The 18112-nt window shown below is 43.8% G+C and overlaps 1 protein-coding gene across 3 annotated transcripts; it reads left to right on the forward strand.

The window, feature by feature from the left end:
- The first annotated feature begins 951 nt into the window (after positions 1-951).
- On the forward strand, positions 952-16823 carry rbm26 (RNA binding motif protein 26). Of its 3 annotated transcripts, none has more exons than XR_003979376.1 (24): positions 952-1387; positions 2279-2397; positions 3582-3712; positions 3977-4065; positions 4165-4236; positions 4652-4884; positions 5758-6039; positions 6830-7057; positions 7559-7699; positions 8389-8532; positions 8890-8992; positions 9210-9369; positions 9957-10142; positions 10583-10678; positions 10826-10894; positions 11005-11103; positions 11380-11454; positions 11803-11973; positions 12783-12887; positions 13335-13532; positions 14338-14424; positions 15286-15396; positions 15888-16561; positions 16643-16823. XR_003979376.1 is itself a non-coding variant. In XM_030377286.1 (23 exons), exons 1-23 carry the CDS (start codon positions 1329-1331, stop codon positions 15975-15977), a joined length of 3048 nt encoding a protein of 1015 aa, XP_030233146.1. In that variant the 5' UTR covers positions 952-1328; the 3' UTR covers positions 15978-16823. The 3 variants fall into 3 exon arrangements, 1 of the variants encoding a protein (XP_030233146.1); XR_003979375.1 differs by having other exon boundaries at positions 16664-16823; XM_030377286.1 differs by having other exon boundaries at positions 15888-16823.
- The last annotated feature ends 1289 nt before the right edge of the window (positions 16824-18112 follow it).

Genomic DNA, 18112 nt, shown 5'->3' on the forward strand with positions numbered 1-18112 from the left:
TTTTACCACCTCAAGTGAATTAACCTATCCCATCCCCAGTCAGGTGTGTGTGTGTGTGTGTGTGTGTGTGTCTGTGTAAAGTCAGTCTCACTTGTAATTTTACTCTGAAATAACTTGAATGGAACTTTAGACATTTGGGGATAAGCAGCACAGCAGTCAGGTAGCTATTTTAAGCTATAATAAACATTTTGTTTATTTAGGTGAAGCATTATGAAGAAATGTTCATGCAAAATAAAGCATAGAAATAATTTTGGCATTTTCATTTTCCGTCTGGGCTAAGCCCCGGATTTTTATGGAACCTAGAAACACCCCTTGGACCCATCGAAAACTAATTTCACAAACGCATGTTTTTGCAATCACAATAAGGTTGTTTCATTCATTAGCCAGTGACGTCAGTGGGGGTGGCAAGTGGAATCACGTGACAGCACTTGGACGTTGGATGTCCACAAGCCGCAGCGAGACATTATAGGCGAGCCTTCTCGTTATCGCCAGGAGAGTGAATGGGCCTAAATAACCAAAATTTGGCCGGAGTTGACGAAAGGAAGTAGAATCATAACAGCGTCATGAGGTGTCGTTTACGCGAACGTTGCGAAAATATTTTCCCCATTATTTCCAGCGATGTGAGCGCACCATAAATACATATGCGACACGTGAATCTCCTAAAATGGCGCGATTAGATTGGGGGGGCAATATCCCATGATTGAGATCTCAAACTCGGGATATTGTTTTTAAATATTATTCCCCACTATCCACAGAGCCTTAGGGGATACATTTATGTCTTGGGCTGTATGAATTTGTATTCATTTCGTGTTCTCATGTATAAGAAATATATGTTATCATTTTAAATGTATATGTCAAATTTCCATTGTTTATTTTTATGATTAATGTCATCACCAAAGTTTTGTATGATGACGGTGCAGCGATTCTGAAACCTTTCCGTTCTCGCGAGACTCTCCGACGAGATTACAAGGCGGTAGTAAATAGACGGCACGCTGGTCTGAGAGGAGAGCAATATAACTACACTTATAAATATACTTATGGTTATTATAAACCCGGCCATTATACACATTGAACATTGAACCTTCAGTGGGCTCACTAGCTTTGCTTTTGAGACCAAGCAGACTGTTTCTGTGTATTCATGTGTGTTTAAATAACCCACAACTAGCCTCGCTGTGGCCTTTCACAACGCTAGGCTAGGCTAAACTAAGCTAGGCTAAGCTAGCATTTGGCTGACTGTCTCCCCAAAAACACATTTTAATTGCCAAACGTGGCTGCTTTCTGATTTCACCATCTGAAGTGAACCCTGGCCTCCGGATTTTGACTCAAAGATGATCATTGAAAACCTCGATGCCTTGAAAAATTGGCTTTCGAAAACCTTAGAGCCCATGTAAGTCTCTAACCTTATCTTATCTCTATTTAATACCTATTACTTGTTAAAGTTTTCCAAGTAAGTCATGCTATCTAAGCTTGTGTTTATGTCAGTGACGTGCCTGCGAGGCTTATGATCAACACATTGTTATCCATTGGTGGAGGTTATGTTGACTTGTAAGTCATTCAAAGGTATATGTGCTCATCTAATCGTATTTATGTCACCATAGCGCCATGAGGTTACTTAAAGTTAACATATAGTTCATCTTCTGGTACATCTGTCTTCATTAAAGTCTATGTGCCAGCGATGCTTATGTTGAACACATTGATTCACCATATTAAGTTAACTTAAAAATCCCGAGGGGAGTAGTTTATTTCGCAGCTGCTCTACTCAAAGATACAATAGAAATACAAATAAAATACATCAAATGAATGCTGAAGGGAAAATATATACAAATACTGTCAGGAAGACCTATTGTAATTCAGGTGTAATGCGACTAACGGGGATCAACTACAGACCTGTTTACTTTTTTTTGCATTTACTCATGCAGCAGAAGCTTTTCATCAAAGCTACTTGCAGCGGATTATGATGCAGGTCATTAATGAGCTTATAGGGGTTAGACCGAGATGGGTCATCAAGGAGCAGGTTAGACATTGAATACAGAGACAGGTCATCAAAGAGCAGGCAGGGATGAGATATTAAATACAGACTGCTCATCAAGGAGAAGGTAGGGGTTCAACAGTGAATACTGAGACTGATCAATAGGAGCAGATAGGGGTTACACAGTGAATACAGAGACTGATTATTAAGGAGCATTTAGGATTGAACCCAAGACCTTTCAGCTTGGATACATCCTAACCACTTCACTCCTGGCCTACTATTTACTAAACATTGACTTGAATATTCCAGCTGTGATGCTGACCCCTCTGCACTAGCAAAGTATGTGGTGGCTCTGGTGAAGAAGGACAAGACCGAGAAAGAGTTGAAAGCCCTCTGCATCGACCAGCTGGATGTGTTCCTGCAGAAAGGTAATTTACCTCCAAACGACTCATAAATGCACAGCTATACATGCATACATTCTTGACATGGGTGGTCCCAGGGGGAATTAAACCCTAACCCTGCCAGTTGATGGTACTGTCTCTGAGTACTATATTAAGTACTCCGGAACTTAAAAAGCGCTTTATTACTTTGCAGTGTTTCCCATACATAGACCAATATGTGGCGCAGTGCCACAGAACCAACAATGAGCGTCACAAATTGATTCAGATTTTATTTATTTATATATTTTATGCGATTTTGAAATATAAATATCGTTCCGTTCATTAATCTCTGTATAGCACTCTTTCTCCCTGTCATTCTCGTTCACACACGCACACAGAGACACGCGCGCATACATGCCAATGGTGCGTGGGTACACTACAACTTATTGGATCAACCCGCGTATAACTGATACATGCACACACACTGACAGCGTATTCGACCGCTCCTACTCTCAACGCGCCTACAAAGGAAAACCCGAAGCAGCGGGATATTTGGCACAGTGAAGACGTCTGGAGTTTACCAATGTTTAGTATGACACACTGTGCTCGAACACACCTGCCCAAAATTATTGTTGACTCAGAAAATATAATGTTAGCCTCATGAACTCAACCTTATTGATATTAAACATCCCGCACCCTAAGTCAGCATGGACAACGTTGGTAACGCAGCAAACAATGCGATTAATGTGAAATGCGGTTATAGTTTAGATGGATTACTGTGTTAGACTGGGTAGCCCCAGCCCGTTCTGCCGGCGATTTGAATTCGCTCTGCAGCAGGGGCTGGAGAGGAGCAATACATTTCTTTCTGTTTCCGATCCCCTTTTACTGGAGCCAATCACCTTTTTCCCCCTTGCGTGCTATTAGCTGGTTTAACACAATGACGGCAGGGAAGCGATTCTGCGCTCAAAGCGATCGTTGGTCTGATCAGTCGAAGGACTATTATTATTTTTAGTATTATATTTATATTGTTACTTGAGCAATCGCGACGTCCAACCCCCGTCCCCGTCCCCCCCGTCAGGGATCATCATCCAACCCCCCCCCCCAGTCAAGATATCTTCACCACACATTGCTACCTGGTCTGTGGGAAGCAATGCTGTGTATTACTTGTACTCATTTGGAAAGATGTGGTTGCTGATGCTTGTTTGCAATTTGGTTTCCCTGTGTTTATCCAGAGACCCAGATCTTTGTGGATAAGCTGTTTGAAGCAGTGAGCAACAGAAGCTACCTCCCTCCCTCAGAACAGCAAGCGCCGGTGAACAAGGTCAACCCAAAACTAGAGAAGGATGAAGTCAAAAAAGAAGAGGTGATTTGTATTCAACAGGATATCTCAGAGTATAAAATAATGGCAAAGTCTATGAAATTATTAGATACGTATTAGATGTGTTTTTGTTCTCCATCTCAATCATTTATTTTGCTGTCCAATATACAATATTCCTAGATAACTACGCAACTTTAACAGGATAATTACTAGCCTTAATCTTACACGATAACTAGTAGTCTATATCTAACCCAACTTCTAGCAGTCTGTATCCTTTGTGTTTATACTTTTTATATTCTCTCTTTCTAGTCGAGCCGCGAGGACGATCGAGACAAGTTCTCTCGAAGGGTGAACCACAGTCCTCCACAGTCTAGCTCCCGCTATGGCAGAGATGGCAGGTGTGTGTCTGTGTCTGTCAGTCTGTGCACAGTGCACAGTTTTAAAGGTTAATTCAGGTGAATGTTTGTTTCTAACCAGTGCTGTATTGATTCAATCAGGGCCCTAAGGGTGCCAGAAGATAAACGTGAGGAACTCCAGACGAGGAACCAGGTCCCTGATAGAGTCTTGAGGTACCTCTACACTGCCAGCTGCACTTTGGCCCCTGCAAGCTGTCGCTCTTGGATGGGGGGGATGGGTCCACCTGATGTTGACCTGGAGGCTGTGTGACGTGGGACAATCATGTTAACGTAGTTAAAATAGTGATAAATGTTAACCTGTTCAGTGAACCTCATCAGTGATCAGTCACCACGGCCTCCATGTGTTATTTTTGTCATATCTCTGTACATAACCAGATCGTTTTCTTTTTTTCAAATTGAAACTTTCAATTGCCTTTGTCTGCAGTCCCAGTTTAATAATGATAACATCTGCTAGGTGACTAAATAGTAGATGGTAAATAAGACAATATCCATTTTATCAATCAATGAGGATAAGCTGGTAGAGCCTTACTGAGGGTGGCTCACAGGGAGTGTACTTGGTGATTGTCAGGAGAGTGGATGACCGAGGGAAGAGGGACGAGCGGCCCAGGAAGAGGGAGTATGAACGCCAGCCACAACGGAGAGACTCGTACCGGGACCGCTACAACCGCCGTCGCGCACGCAGCCGTAGTCGCAGCCGCAGCTGGAGCAAGGACCGCATGCGGGACAGAGAGAGGGACCGAGAGAGGGAACGAGGACGAGAGCGAGACCACTCGCGTACCCGCTCTCGGAGCCGGAGTCGAGGTGAGATGTCGCTAGAGATCAAAACACATGGCGCTTCAATCAGTATCGTTGTAGATCACACCAACCTTATGATTAACACTCCTAACTAAATGTCCTTATAAAACATATCCACCTGATGATGAAACCATCTAGCGCTTAACTTCTGGTCCATCTGGTACACTTTCTCCTAATGAATCTTAACTTAATCCTTATAAAACCTTCCCATTATCTATTGATCAGGACATCTGCTTGTCATTCACAGCCATCACCTTTTCTGCTTTGTTACGAACCTTCTTTCTAACCTTTAGTTTAGAGTTTTACTTTAAATCTCACATCTAGGGGGATCACGACAACTGCAATATTGCCATTCCGCCCAATTAACCGCCCAATTAACAAGCAAACTGCGAGTAAATGTAAACGACCATCATCACTGCGAAGAGGCCCCTGTGTAATCCACGTTAGAGTTTCCAAGGCAATGTTTATTTATTTAATCTACAATAACATAAATCCCAATCTAATTTGATGTGCAGAGACCCCCAGCACCAATACTAGAAATCAAAGATAGTTGAAATAACGCTTATGACAACTAATCGCATCAGCCCTAGAACATATTAATCGCTTTATAATAGAATCTGGGTTAATTCAGTTACATAAGAGCTTCGGCTACAAATGAAAGCAATTGTAATACATTTGCACCCAAGAGCCCCCGTTCAATAGCACAGGCCAACATTGTTAACCGCGACAGCTCTGCTAACATCTGTGCTGCAAGGGGAAGGATATGAACTCTTATTTAAATCTGTTTTCATCGAACCAGAACCTGAGGTTTCGGCCCGGAAGCCACTGTTTCCCCTGATATAGTCGTCGTAACAACCACTTGTCGCCTTTCCTTCTTAGAGCGTGACGCTGCGAAACCCAAGTATGACCACGAAGCAGGCGATCGCTCGGAGGTGGTCGAAGGGTACGCCCCGCCCCCCCTGGTCTCCACGCCGACCACCAGCCACTTCCCCGTCCCGTCGCTGAGCAGCACCATCACCGTCATCGCCCCTTCGCATCACCACGGCAGCAACAACAACAACAGCATCAGCACCACGGAGAGCTGGTCGGACATAAGGCCCGACCAAGCCTTCCCCAGGCGCCCGCCCCAGCAGCCCCGGAAGCGTTGCCGTGACTACGACGGTGAGGGCTTGAGGGGAGCGCATGGACCTACATACACAGGCCAATACATATTTGCCTTTGGATTGAATGTAAATGTAGCCTCCATGTTGAAGAGGCAAAGATTGGTCTGTAAACCAAGACAAGTGAACGGGGGAGCTGTGTTTTTTTCTGGATGAACAGCCATGTAACCCTAACCCTAACCCTTTTTCAATCATTTTATCAGCGTCAAGCTGCATGCATGTTGAATGTAAACAAACTCAACAACACTAATATTTGATACTATATAACTTTTAGCTTTATATACAAGGTATAGGGGGTAACCCTGGTTGGTGATGTGTTCCAGAGAAGGGCTTCTGTATGCTAGCGGTATTATAACTAACCATGATGTGTGTGTGTGTGTTCCAGAGAAGGGCTTCTGTATGCTAGCGGTATTATAACCAACCATGATGTGTGTGTGTGTGTGTGTGTTCCAGAGAAGGGCTTCGTTATGCTAGCAGTATTATAACTAACCACGATTTGTGTGTGTGTGTGTGTTCCAGAGAAGGGCTTCTGTATGCTAGCGGTATTATAACTAACCATGATGTGTGTTTGTGTGTGTGTTCCAGAGAAGGGCTTCTGCATGCTAGCAGTATTATAACTAACCACGATGTGTGTGTGTGTGTGTGTGTTCCAGAGAAGGGCTTCTGTATGCTAGCGGTATTATAACTAACCATGATGTGTGTGTGTGTGTGTGTGTGTGTGTGTTCCAGAGAACGGCTTCTGTATGCTAGCAGTATTATAACTAACCACGATGTGTGTGTGTGTGTTCCAGAGAAGGGCTTCTGTATGCGTGGAGACATGTGTCCCTTCGACCACGGCAGCGACCCGGTGGTGGTGGAGGACGTCAACCTTCCCAACATCCTTCCCTTCCAGCCCCCTCCCTCGCAGCCCCCCCCAGGTCTCCCACCGCCTCCCCCCCTCATGAGCCCGCCTCCTGCTCAGCTCCGGCCCCCAGTGCCCCCCCCTGGCTCGCTCCCCCCCAGCCTCCCACCTGTAACAGGTACCTACACAAACACTACGACCTACCTAGACCTGCTCTCAGACCTACCTAGACCTGCTCTCAGACCTCCCTAGACCTGCTCTCAGACCTCCCTAGACCTGCTCTCAGACCTCCCTAGACCTGCTCACAGACCTACCTAGACCTGCTCACAGACCTAGCTAGACCTGCTGTCAGACCTACCTAGACCTGCGCTCAGACCTTCCTAGACCTGCTCACAGACCTATATATGACCTGTTTACATGTTATTCCTTTTGCATAATTCATCCCAGAGAAATGTCGAGAAGAGAAACTTTTTTAATGTATAATGAACAGTTTACTTAGTTTTATAAAGTGTTTATATGGTTTGTGTATAAAGATTATGAGAGCACATAAAAAAAATATCAAGCAGTTTATTCAATATAAATCAGTCAGTGACACTCTTAACTCGTTTTTGTGCACAAGTCAGTATAAAGTATCTGAACACAGTTGTGATAACCTCTGGTGTGTCGTGTCTCCTCTCAGGTCCTCCTCCCCCACTCCCCCCTCTGCAGGCCTCTGGTATTGCCGCTCCTCCAAACTCCATCGCCAGCTCCGTCCCCACCATCGTCACCTCTGGGATGCGCTCCTCTCTCCCTCCCCCATCCGCTCCCCTCTTCTCCTCCGGTAAGAGATCCGAATGACACTGTTTCAATTAGCTCCAGTCGTCAGGCGACTAGGTTCCAAATAAAGGTGTGTCGACAAAGTGTCTTGAAAGTACTGTGAGGCGGAGCTCAAAGAAGAGACGGCCCCTCTGTAAATGCTTCTTCAATTGTCTTTGGATAAGAGCTGGATAGGTGTGTCACATAATCAGCTGGTGACCACAACCATATCAGCCAATCAGTGGTTATGCATGCAGTAGCACACCACGAGATTGGAGTCGTCTAATGCAAACTTGTGTGTGATTAACTGATTAACGGTTAACTCAAACGGATATAACTTGTTTAATCTTTACTTAACTCTCTGGCTAACTTGTTTCATTCTAGTTAATTCTGCAATTCACTTTGCTAACTGAGCTCTAGTTAACTCTGTGCTGAACTCCAATTTTTTTAACTCTAGTTTACTGTGTACTTATGTCTGCTCAGTGATTTAACTCTTGTTAACTCTCTGCTTACCTCTGCTCACTGGTTAAATTCGGAATCTAACTCCGCCATCTGATAACTGTTAACTCTACTAGGTAATTTTGTATTTAATTCTGCTAACTGATTTAACTCAAGTTGATGGTGTACTTAACTCTGCTAACTGATTTGACTCTAGTTAACTACTTTAACTTGCTAACTGATAGTTAACGGTGTACCTTGGTCCTCCCCCTCCAGACTCATATGATACAGACATGTACAACCCTGAGGCCCCCAGCATCACCAGCATGTCCAGGCCCATGCAGTACCGCCACCGAGCCAGCGTCCAGAGACCCAACCTCATCGGACTGACCATGGGAGACATGGACCAGCCCCACAGAGGTAGGAGCCGGTGAACCTAATCACTGCTTCAAAAACACATGCTTTCATTACAAATACACAGGAGCTCAGTCCCTCTCCGCCCCTCCACCACAACCGTGGTGGTTCATGTTCCGCCAGGGTTCTTTGAAGTGGATTTCTGAAGGGAAACGGTGTTTTATTATTTTTAATAGTCTGGATGAAAAGTCATGGCTGCAGTGAGTTAATTAGCGCAGGTCTAACTCACTGTTTGACTTAGGGCAGGTTTAACTAAGAGTAACTTCATGCAAGTTTTACGAAGACTTACTTTCAATTTCACTGACACTTTAACATTTAGTTAATTACCTTGTTAATATTCCCCTCTCTCTCTCTGTTCTGTAGAGAAGCCTCCTAACCACCGGGTGGTGATGGAGTCGGACCCCAGGAAGAGACCAGCCGGCCTCCCCGATGGCAACATGCCCCCGAAGAAACCCTGGTTCGAAAAGTAAGACAAACTAACAAACATCATTTATCTGACAGTTTTATCCAAAGAGAATTAAAAGTTTGACTGAGAAGTATTGCGTAACCTAGGTACACAACAACTGCGCTTGCTTTGTTAATCATTACTTTTATTTAGCGTTCGTTCCTAATGTGTGAACAGCAGTGATCCCTGGACAATCAGATTGATTGATTATTGGTTTCTGATTGGTTGTTCTCTTCAGGCCCAGCTTTGGGAACCACCAGGGCTTCCAGAACAGAGCTCCTGCACAGTTTCACCCCCCCAACTCCAGGCTTCTGGTCAGACAGATCCCCCCTGACCTCAACAACATCAGCAAGCTCAACGCACACTTCTGCCGGTTTGGCACCATCGTCAACCTGCAGGTCAGACGATCATTCACTCTCTCTCGTTCTTTCTCTCTCTCTCTCTCTCTCTTTCTCCTTCTTTTAATCTTTTGTCAGTCCTGTTCAATCTTCGCCTGAAAGTACAGAACAGTCTGGCATCACTCTGTTCAAACCAACTTTCAAAACATAAAAACGACATGGACTAATCAACACTTAAAGGAGCAAGTTTAGTTCATGTCAAAGCAAGATCACAGAAGTCTGCAGATTTAAAAAAAAAACAATAGCCCCGCTAAACAAAATGTAGCTATCAACGGGGCAATCAATATAATTGTATCTGAAATTGACCGCTTGTGGAAGGGACAGAAATGTGCACTCAAAGCTTTTCTCAGATGTTTCTGGTTTTCTTCCGCAGGATCGAAAGAGGTGGAGTGTAGCATTGTTCTTTAACCTTAAGGGTTTTGAAAGTTGGTTCAATCAGGAGTGAGGCCATCCAGTGCTCAGTGAGAAACTTCAATATGACCTCAGAGATCAGGAATGTCTCAAGAGGCATGCCCTTTTTTTTTTTTGCTGTTACTGCTACCATTGTGCTGTGACACCGGGATCCAATGGCCATCTTCTGACACCAGGTGGCGTACCAAAGTGATCCAGAGGGGGCGCTGGTCCAGTTCTCCAACCCCCATGAGGCCAAGCGGGCCATGCAGAGCCCCGAGGCCGTGCTCGGGAACCGCTTCATCAGGGTCCACTGGTACAGACCGGATGGCCCCCCCGGACCCCCAACCTCCCTGCAGCCTGCCCACCCCGCCGACCTCAGCGTAAGATACACTTTAATCCACACGCACAAACTCCAACTCTCCGTAAGGTACACTGTAATGCACACACAACTCCACCTCCCCGTAAGACACACTGTAATACACACACACCCCACTACCCTCACCGTTATAACACAATACACACATCGATGTAAAATGTATTATTATACACACACACCCAGAGCTCTCAGTAGGATATCCTATAATACACAAGCACCCCACCTCACGAAGATGCATTGAAATACAAACACACCCCTACCTCACTGTAAGATACACTACAATATGCACACCACCCCTTCTCACTGTAAGGTACAATGTAATGCACACACACCCCCACCTCAGTATGATGCACTGTAATAAAGGCAAACCCCCACACTCATTGTTTAATACCTGTTGTCATAGGGAATAGGGTGTGGTCTCTGATATCCATCTGTGTCCCACAGGCCCTGCCAACCTCTCTCAAACAGTCTGTGAAGGACCGTCTTGGGCCCCTGCTAACAGGGCCCTCGGATAACCATAACCCGGCTGACGCCTCTCAGGTGTGTGTGTGTGTGTGTGTGTGTGTGTGTGTGTGTTTGTGCTTATTTGTCTGCCTGTTTGTCCTTCTGCCTGCCTATGTGTCCTGTCTGTCGGTTGTTCTGTCTGTCGGTTTTTTTACATCTGTTTTTATCCCCGTCTGTCTACAGAATTCTGCCAAAACGTCTGTGAAAGAGAGGCTTGGGTTTCCTGTTAAGCCTGCCATTCCTACTGAGAAGGTGGGCGAGGTCTTTGACCTGTACACTACATTTTATAATAACACTACAATGTATACCAACAGAAGCCAGAATGTTGCTGTGGTTAACAGGCTTGTGTTCATATGTTGCAGGTCTTTTCCACTTCCAAAGGGCTGACCAAGACCGTGTTCAACCCTGCTGCTCTGAAGACTGCTCAGAGGAACAGCGAGGACACGCTGAGGAAGAAACAGGTAGAGGAGCAGGAAGGGAAGGTAGAGGAGGAGGAGGAGGAGGCGGCGAGGGGGAGGTAGAAGGAGGAGGAGGAGGAAGAGGTGAGGCGAAGGTAGTGGACGATGAAAAGGGAACGTGGAGCACGAGGTAGAATAGAGGAGGTGTAGGAGATGGTGGCAAAAGGAGAGGAGCAGGAGGAAGTCGGAGGAGGTGGTGTAGGATAAGTAGAGGAGCAAGGGGGGAAGGTGTTCTCCATTCAAATATTGACCTTGATTTTCCCATGATCCCTTCAACAGGAAGCTCTGCGGTTGCAGCAGGATGTAAACTGCAAGAAACAACAGATCCTAGAGAAACACATCGAGACACAGAAGGTTGGTTCTATAATTTTTTTTGTTATCCTTATTTACTTAATGTTTAGGTAAAGTGTGTGTGTGTGTGTGTGTGTGTCAGTTATTATATAAATAATTTACTCAATGCCTTTTTTAAGTTTCTAATACTTTAAAGAGCGTATAGTATATCAACAAATCGTATTGGTATAGAAAATGTATGATCAATGCTACCAAATATGATGATTAAGAGAAAAAAATTACATTAGCTAAATAATCAGATTTCCTGAGTGTTGACAAAATGTGGGTTTCTGAAGAGATGGTGATAAACTTCAAAAACCTGACAATAAAATGGATACAATTTGTGAAAAATGCGGGTGATCTATGCCACAGCTGCTGATATCGAAGCTTGACCAGAAGAAGGTGGTGGTGAAGGTGGAGGACAGGGCGAAGATCATGCAGACCCTGTCCTCCCTCACCCAGATAATCACAAAACTCCAAGGGGAGATCAAGGCTTCGTCTAGCTGCCCCCAACCCATGCGCTCCACAAAGACCAAAGCCCAGGTAACTCACACATAAGTCTTGCATATACAGAAATACTGTCTCTCTTCTCTCCTGCACGTATGCAAGATGAAAAGTTATTTCTTGCAGGACACTTAGTCAGCAAGGTATTTGATGATTCTTAAATTCTTAAAGGCTTAAAGGATTCTTATTTGGCAGTAACAACAAAGGAAGACGAAGGTGAAGGAAATGATTAACGTGGAGAGGTAATCCGTGGCTAAAGTCAGCCCTAGTGGGAAAGGCCAAATTAAATGGCAACACACAGGGTGGGGGGAAGTTCACATGCCTGGAAGGATGCATGTAGCGATGGCAAAAGTAGCCTTTACTTAAATAAAAGTATAGCTACTTGTGTAAAAAAAAAAAAGAGGTAAAAGTAGAAATACTGATTCAACTTCTTAACTGAAGTCAAAGTGGAAAAGTACAGGCTCTGAAAGGTGAAAAGTAGCCCTATGACATTTTAATAGCTGTTTCGGTGCAAAGCTCGCTGAACCTCACGTAACCGGCTTAGCGCCTTTCACTTTGGGAAACCTAGGGATCTAGGTGCAAGTATAATCCATACAAAGGTCTTTTAAATGAACTCGTAACAATGTATATATTATATCATATATTCATATAATTTCATATTTATTCTAGAGGATAAGAATATAATGATCCATAAACATTCTGTTTCGTTCTTCTCTCCCTCTAACTAACACACCACTCACTCACTTTCTTTCTGTTCCTCTCTGTTTGTCACACAGGCAGAGCAGTAAAGTGTTGTTAGATTAGTTGCGTCATGTCGGTGTGGTGACCTATTTGTTGATGCTTTATAGGCCCAGAAAGAGCTTCTGGACACAGAGTTGGATCTCTACAAGAAGAGCCAGGCTGGAGAAGACATAGCGCTGCTCAAGATTAAGTACACCCAGCTACAGATAGAGGTAAGCTTACCCTAACCAAGGTACTGATGGAGGGAAGCTAACCCCACCCTAACCCAACTACAGATAAAGGTAAACTTACCCTACCCTAACCCAGCTACAGATAAAGGTAAACCTACCCTACCCTAACCCAGCTACAGATAAAGGTAAACCTACCCTACCCTAACCCAGCTATAGGTAAAGTTAAATGAACCCTACCATTACCCAGCTACAGATGGTTTCTTCAGATGTCATTAAGAAGATCTATTCTATTATCATATATTACCGCAAGAGGCTGAATATAACTGTCAGTGGCTATAGATAAATAAGTGGCTATCTTTTGCAGACTTTGTTTTATAGCAGCCACGGGGGCCTCGTGCTCCCGTTTCAGAACACAACACTGTTCCCAAGGTGATGACCCTGGTGATCCACACAGTTAACGCCTTGTTCATCTCTGTCTCTCTCTCTCAGGCGGCCAAGCGGGGTCTCTTGGCTCGGGGTCGGGGGCTGCTGATGAGAGGTCGGGGGTCACTCAGGGCTCGGGGGCGGGGCTCCAGGGGGCGAGGCCGCGGCGCCTCGCTGTACGCGTCGGTTGATCATCGGCCGCGAGCGCTAGAGATCTCGGGCTTCTCCGAGGCCGAGCAGGTTGAACTGCTGCCACACTTCGCGGTGAGTCCCCAAGAGTCCCAACAGTAAAGCCCTTTCACAACACCCCCCTTACCCTCCCCCCTCCAGGCCCCACGACCCCTAGAATATCGTTTCCAATAGGGATGGCTAAGAACGATTTTGGCCAGCAGAGCTCTCTATAGAGCAATCGGGTGGTTCATTTTCTACACAATAAGCGATTTACATAGTACCATGTCTTCATCAATAGTCAAACTAAAACTGAGATCAACAGGAGGCGTCTCGGGTTTCAAAATGTATTTTTTTTAACAAATTATTAGCTCTATTTATAGGCTATAATTTAAACTGAATAATACTTAATAAATACTTAATCAAAGTGGACCGGCCCACCGGGAGACCTCCCGATCTTCCCGATCTCCAGCCTCTGCTGCAGAGCGAATTAAAATCGCGGGCAGAACGGCCTGGGGGTCTAACACATAGTCATATATATAAACTATAACCGCATTTCACATTAATCGCAATTATTACATGGGTCTTCTCACTGCCATGGAACGTTCCGTTCACTTGCATGGGCCCTTCACAACTTCCGGCGGTGAATTATATTTGATAATTCGCCGTTGCTAAGTATAATCATGAGTATAATTGACCGCTGTCAAGGAAAACAAAGGATTTTGGGCCTCTGATGAGCAAAAAAAAAAAAAGTAGAAAACATCTGTGGCGCTCGGTGTTGATTCTGTGGCTCTGCGCCACACATTGGTCTATGTATGGGAAACATTGTCCGATAATTTATCGGACTTCATATATATTGTTCACCCTGAGTTTCTAATGTATTTCTCTTGCCTTCCGGAAGCAATTCGGAGAGATCGAGGACTGCCGAATAGATGAGGAGACTCGTTCTGCTGTCATCACCTACAGGAGCAGGGCAGAGGCAGAGCAGGTGGACCAACTCTCCCTCTCTCTTTCCCTCTCCTATATGCATCCTTTTCATGCTCTCGCTCATAATCTCTCCATGTCTTGAAGCAGAGCAAGTGGACCAACTCTCTCTCTCTTTTCTCTCCTTTATGCTCTCTGTATCTTTTTATGCTCTTGCTCATCATCTCTCTATAATGTCTGTCATTAGTCCTAGTGTCCACTTCCCGTACATGGTCAAAATATTGGGCATCGAACCAAACGGTTAACTGTATAAATGTCATGGTGAGGCTAAGAACAGTAAACTCTCCACTACAGTGTTTTATCGAGGCTAATAGTAAATTAGCCTCAGTGTATAACTGAAGGTCTTATAGCTCAGTCTAACTGAAGGTCTTATATCTCAGTCTAACTGAAGGTTTTATATCTCAGTCTAACTGAAGATCTGGTATCTCAGTGTGCAACTGATGGTCTTGTAAGTGTCTAACTGTGAAGGTCATATATCTCAGGGTTTAACTGTGAAGATCTTGTATCTCAGGGTATAACTGTGAAGATCTTGTATCTCAGGGTTTAACTGTGATGGTCTTTTATATATCAGGGTATAACTGTGAAGGTCTTATATCTCAGGGTGTAACTGTGAAGGTCTTATATCTCAGCGTTTAACTGTGAAGGTCTTATATCTCATGGTTTAACTGTGAAGGTCTTATATCTGTGTGTAACTGTGAAGGTCTTGTATGTCAGTGTATAACTCTGTGAAGGTCTTATATCTCAGTGTATAACTGTGAAGGTCTTATATCTCAGGGTTTAACTGTGAAGGTCTTATATCTCAGGGTTTACCTGTGACGGTCTTGAAGCCCAGTGCATAACTCTGAAGGTATTTCTCCCCCCCCAGGCGGCAGTCCACGGTGTGAAGCTGAGCAGTCTCCTCCGTTTGTCGTGGTACAAACCTCCAATCAGCATGTCGACTGCAGACCACGGTGACCCCGAGCCCGACGACGAAGAGGTCTGGTCCATCTCTCACCTGGTAGCGCTAGTGGCTATGCTACCCGATGATGTTGTCGCCCAAGCTTTGCTATGCATGTGTTACTAGTGATAAGTCGTGCTAAGTAATTCTATATACTTAATATATATTTCTAAGAGAAAGTTTGGTTTCCAGTTTGGGCACTAGATGGAGCCATTGGCTGTGGGCTAACGACCTTAAGAACATGCTGTTTTATCTGTTGGGTATTTTGACACGCCAACATTTTGAGTGCAGGAGGGAATAAAGCTGTGCTCCATAAACGATGGTCGAATAATATCCAGTTAGGCTTACGATAAACACTATTGGCTGTGTGTGTCCTTCTGTAAATATATATGCATTTGTCTGTGTATTTGCTGCACTTTAACACAACTAATTATTTGTTAATTTAAATTATTTAAAAGTCTCACAAATGTTGCATTCACGTTGACAAGTTCAGCAGTTTGCAAACAATATTCATCCCCTCTCCTTCATAGTTTGCAGAGGAGCCGATGAGTGATGACGCTCTGCTTCAGGATGATGATGAAGAGGAGGATGACAACGAGCCTCGCTCCTGGAGGAGATGAAGATCACCACATACACGCACCTGGACCACCTCGGCGTGTGATTATTAATTGCGAGATAGACTGTGACATCATACATTAGAACTCGATTTGTTTTCCTCAGCTGATGTTTCTTATGAACGTGTTCAACAACAGAACCTTTTTAATTATCTTAAAGTATAGAAATGATTCAACAATGTTTTTCATTTTTTTGGGGTGACGTGTTAAATAATCAAATTTTTGATGCCGTTTTCTTTGAATTTAAAAATAATTTAGGTTGTGTTGAATGAATTTGAGTACTATTGGTAGCTGCGCATGTGTAAATATTTTATGTATCAGTTTTATTCATTTTGTATGACTTGTTTGCTTCTCACTTTCTGGCTTAATGAATTGTAAAAAAAAATAAAGAATTGAAATGGTCTTAAGAAAAATGTGCTGCACAAAAAATTCAACAAACCAAAAAAAATTATGAAAAAAATGCAGCAAAGTAAAAAAAAAAAAGTTAAGAAATAAAGACCATTTAAAAAAATAAAAAAAAATGCATAGAAAAAAAATACCTATTACCTTAAGCTCTACACTCCTACCATTGTTTCCTGTTCCATTGGTTGGTAAGTTAATTTACAATTAATACCAAATGATGTTTCTAACATTTATAATTATTTAAAAAATTATCCAACCCTTTTATCAAGTTATTTTTTTCTCTCCTCCAGATGTCGCTGTCTACTAGATCCTCCCAAGCCCTGTACGCTCATCCCTTTTTTTTTCTTTTTTTTTAATGTTACAACATACTGTGTATGTCGTATGTAAATAAATACTGACATACTGTGTATGTCACATGTAATTAAGTAAATAAATACTGACTTAATTCTATCGGAAAATATTCGATTTCTTTAAATTGTTAACTTTTTGCCTTATCCAAGTAGCCTAGGCATGTTGGATATTTTAGGAAACGCATATATTTACTAAATTACCAAAAATCCTAATAAATAAAGCGGTCTACTCCATGGTGGTTCCATTGGTCGGCTGAATGTGGTCCTTTTGCCTACTAGCCCTACATTACATACATACACAAAAAGAAAATATAGCCATATTATGTTATGTGTTTGAGAACTCAAATAGGATGACTTTGGTTTGGCCTACATAGCTGAAACTATAGGCCTACAACAGTTAACTGAATGTGTCGTCGTGCTATTTGCATAAACAGTGCACAAATAACCAAATCAAAGCGTGTTCTAGTCCACGCCGGCGACCCCCCTGGTGCTTGTCAGCCGTATGCTGATAATTGTGAGAAATCCGCTTTTTTCCACTTCTGTAGCCTACTGCTATTCATCATGTCACCTCTCCTCTTCGCCTCCTTCATAATTCGGGACCTCCCATCGTCTCTACCCTCCATATCCATGTGGCTTTGGAGGGGCTGAAGTCGCCCTTCCTCCTCCTGGTCGTTTACCCCCCGGGCCCTGGCACCCCACCCCGCAGCGTGGGAGACCATTTGTGATCCGACCGCTGGACCTAACAAGCGAGGCCCCTGTCTTTTCAAATCCACCACTCACTCTTTACAGCGCTTATGTAGGTTATTTTATTACGGCGAAGATGGTTGTGTAGGTGTGTTTTGTTGGTTTAATGGAAAGACGGATGGATTGTTATTGTAGCACAGCGTGGATGTGCACACATGAGCCGCGGCCATCCCAGCTGTTTTGGTGCTGAACTTGTTCGGCCGGTTGTCTCGGAGAGGACTGATGTGATTATCCGTCTCTCCCACCGCGTCACTGGGGAGACGAGTTGTTTTGACGCCCCATGTGAGCTGGAAGATCTGGGTTAATGAGATTTCAGCGTCTGATGCTCTGATTTATGTCAAAGAGACAAATGACTTATATTTAGAGTTTGAATATTGATGATTTTTTTTAATGTAGTACTTGGAAAATGGATGGCTAAAAGTGTCTAAAAGTAAGCATAGGCCTACTATCTTTTTTACTTTTGGCCTACCATGGGTGAATCCGTGCAGCTGGTAATAGGCCCACGTTCAAGTACATAACAGGGACAGCTTTTTCACAACACAACGTTATCTGCTTGCCATTCATTAAAATCAATCTATCTGCAGTCTCACACCCGACTTTTGATGAAAGCTAGGGGAAGTGATGAAGTGTAAACTCGATGCCTCA

The sequence above is a fragment of the Gadus morhua genome, chromosome 14 (genome assembly GCF_902167405.1).
Source record: "Gadus morhua chromosome 14, gadMor3.0, whole genome shotgun sequence".
Classification (NCBI taxonomy): domain Eukaryota; kingdom Metazoa; phylum Chordata; class Actinopteri; order Gadiformes; family Gadidae; genus Gadus; species Gadus morhua.

Coding starts and splice junctions, on each gene's coding strand:
- rbm26 (XM_030377286.1), top strand. CDS start 1,329: ATGATCATTGAAAACCTCGATGCCTTGAAAAATTGGCTTTCGAAAACC. Junction 4,066..4,164: donor CGCTATGGCAGAGATGGCAG/GTGTGTGTCTGT, acceptor TGATTCAATCAG/GGCCCTAAGGGTGCCAGAAG. Junction 7,058..7,558: donor CAGCCTCCCACCTGTAACAG/GTACCTACACAA, acceptor GTCTCCTCTCAG/GTCCTCCTCCCCCACTCCCC.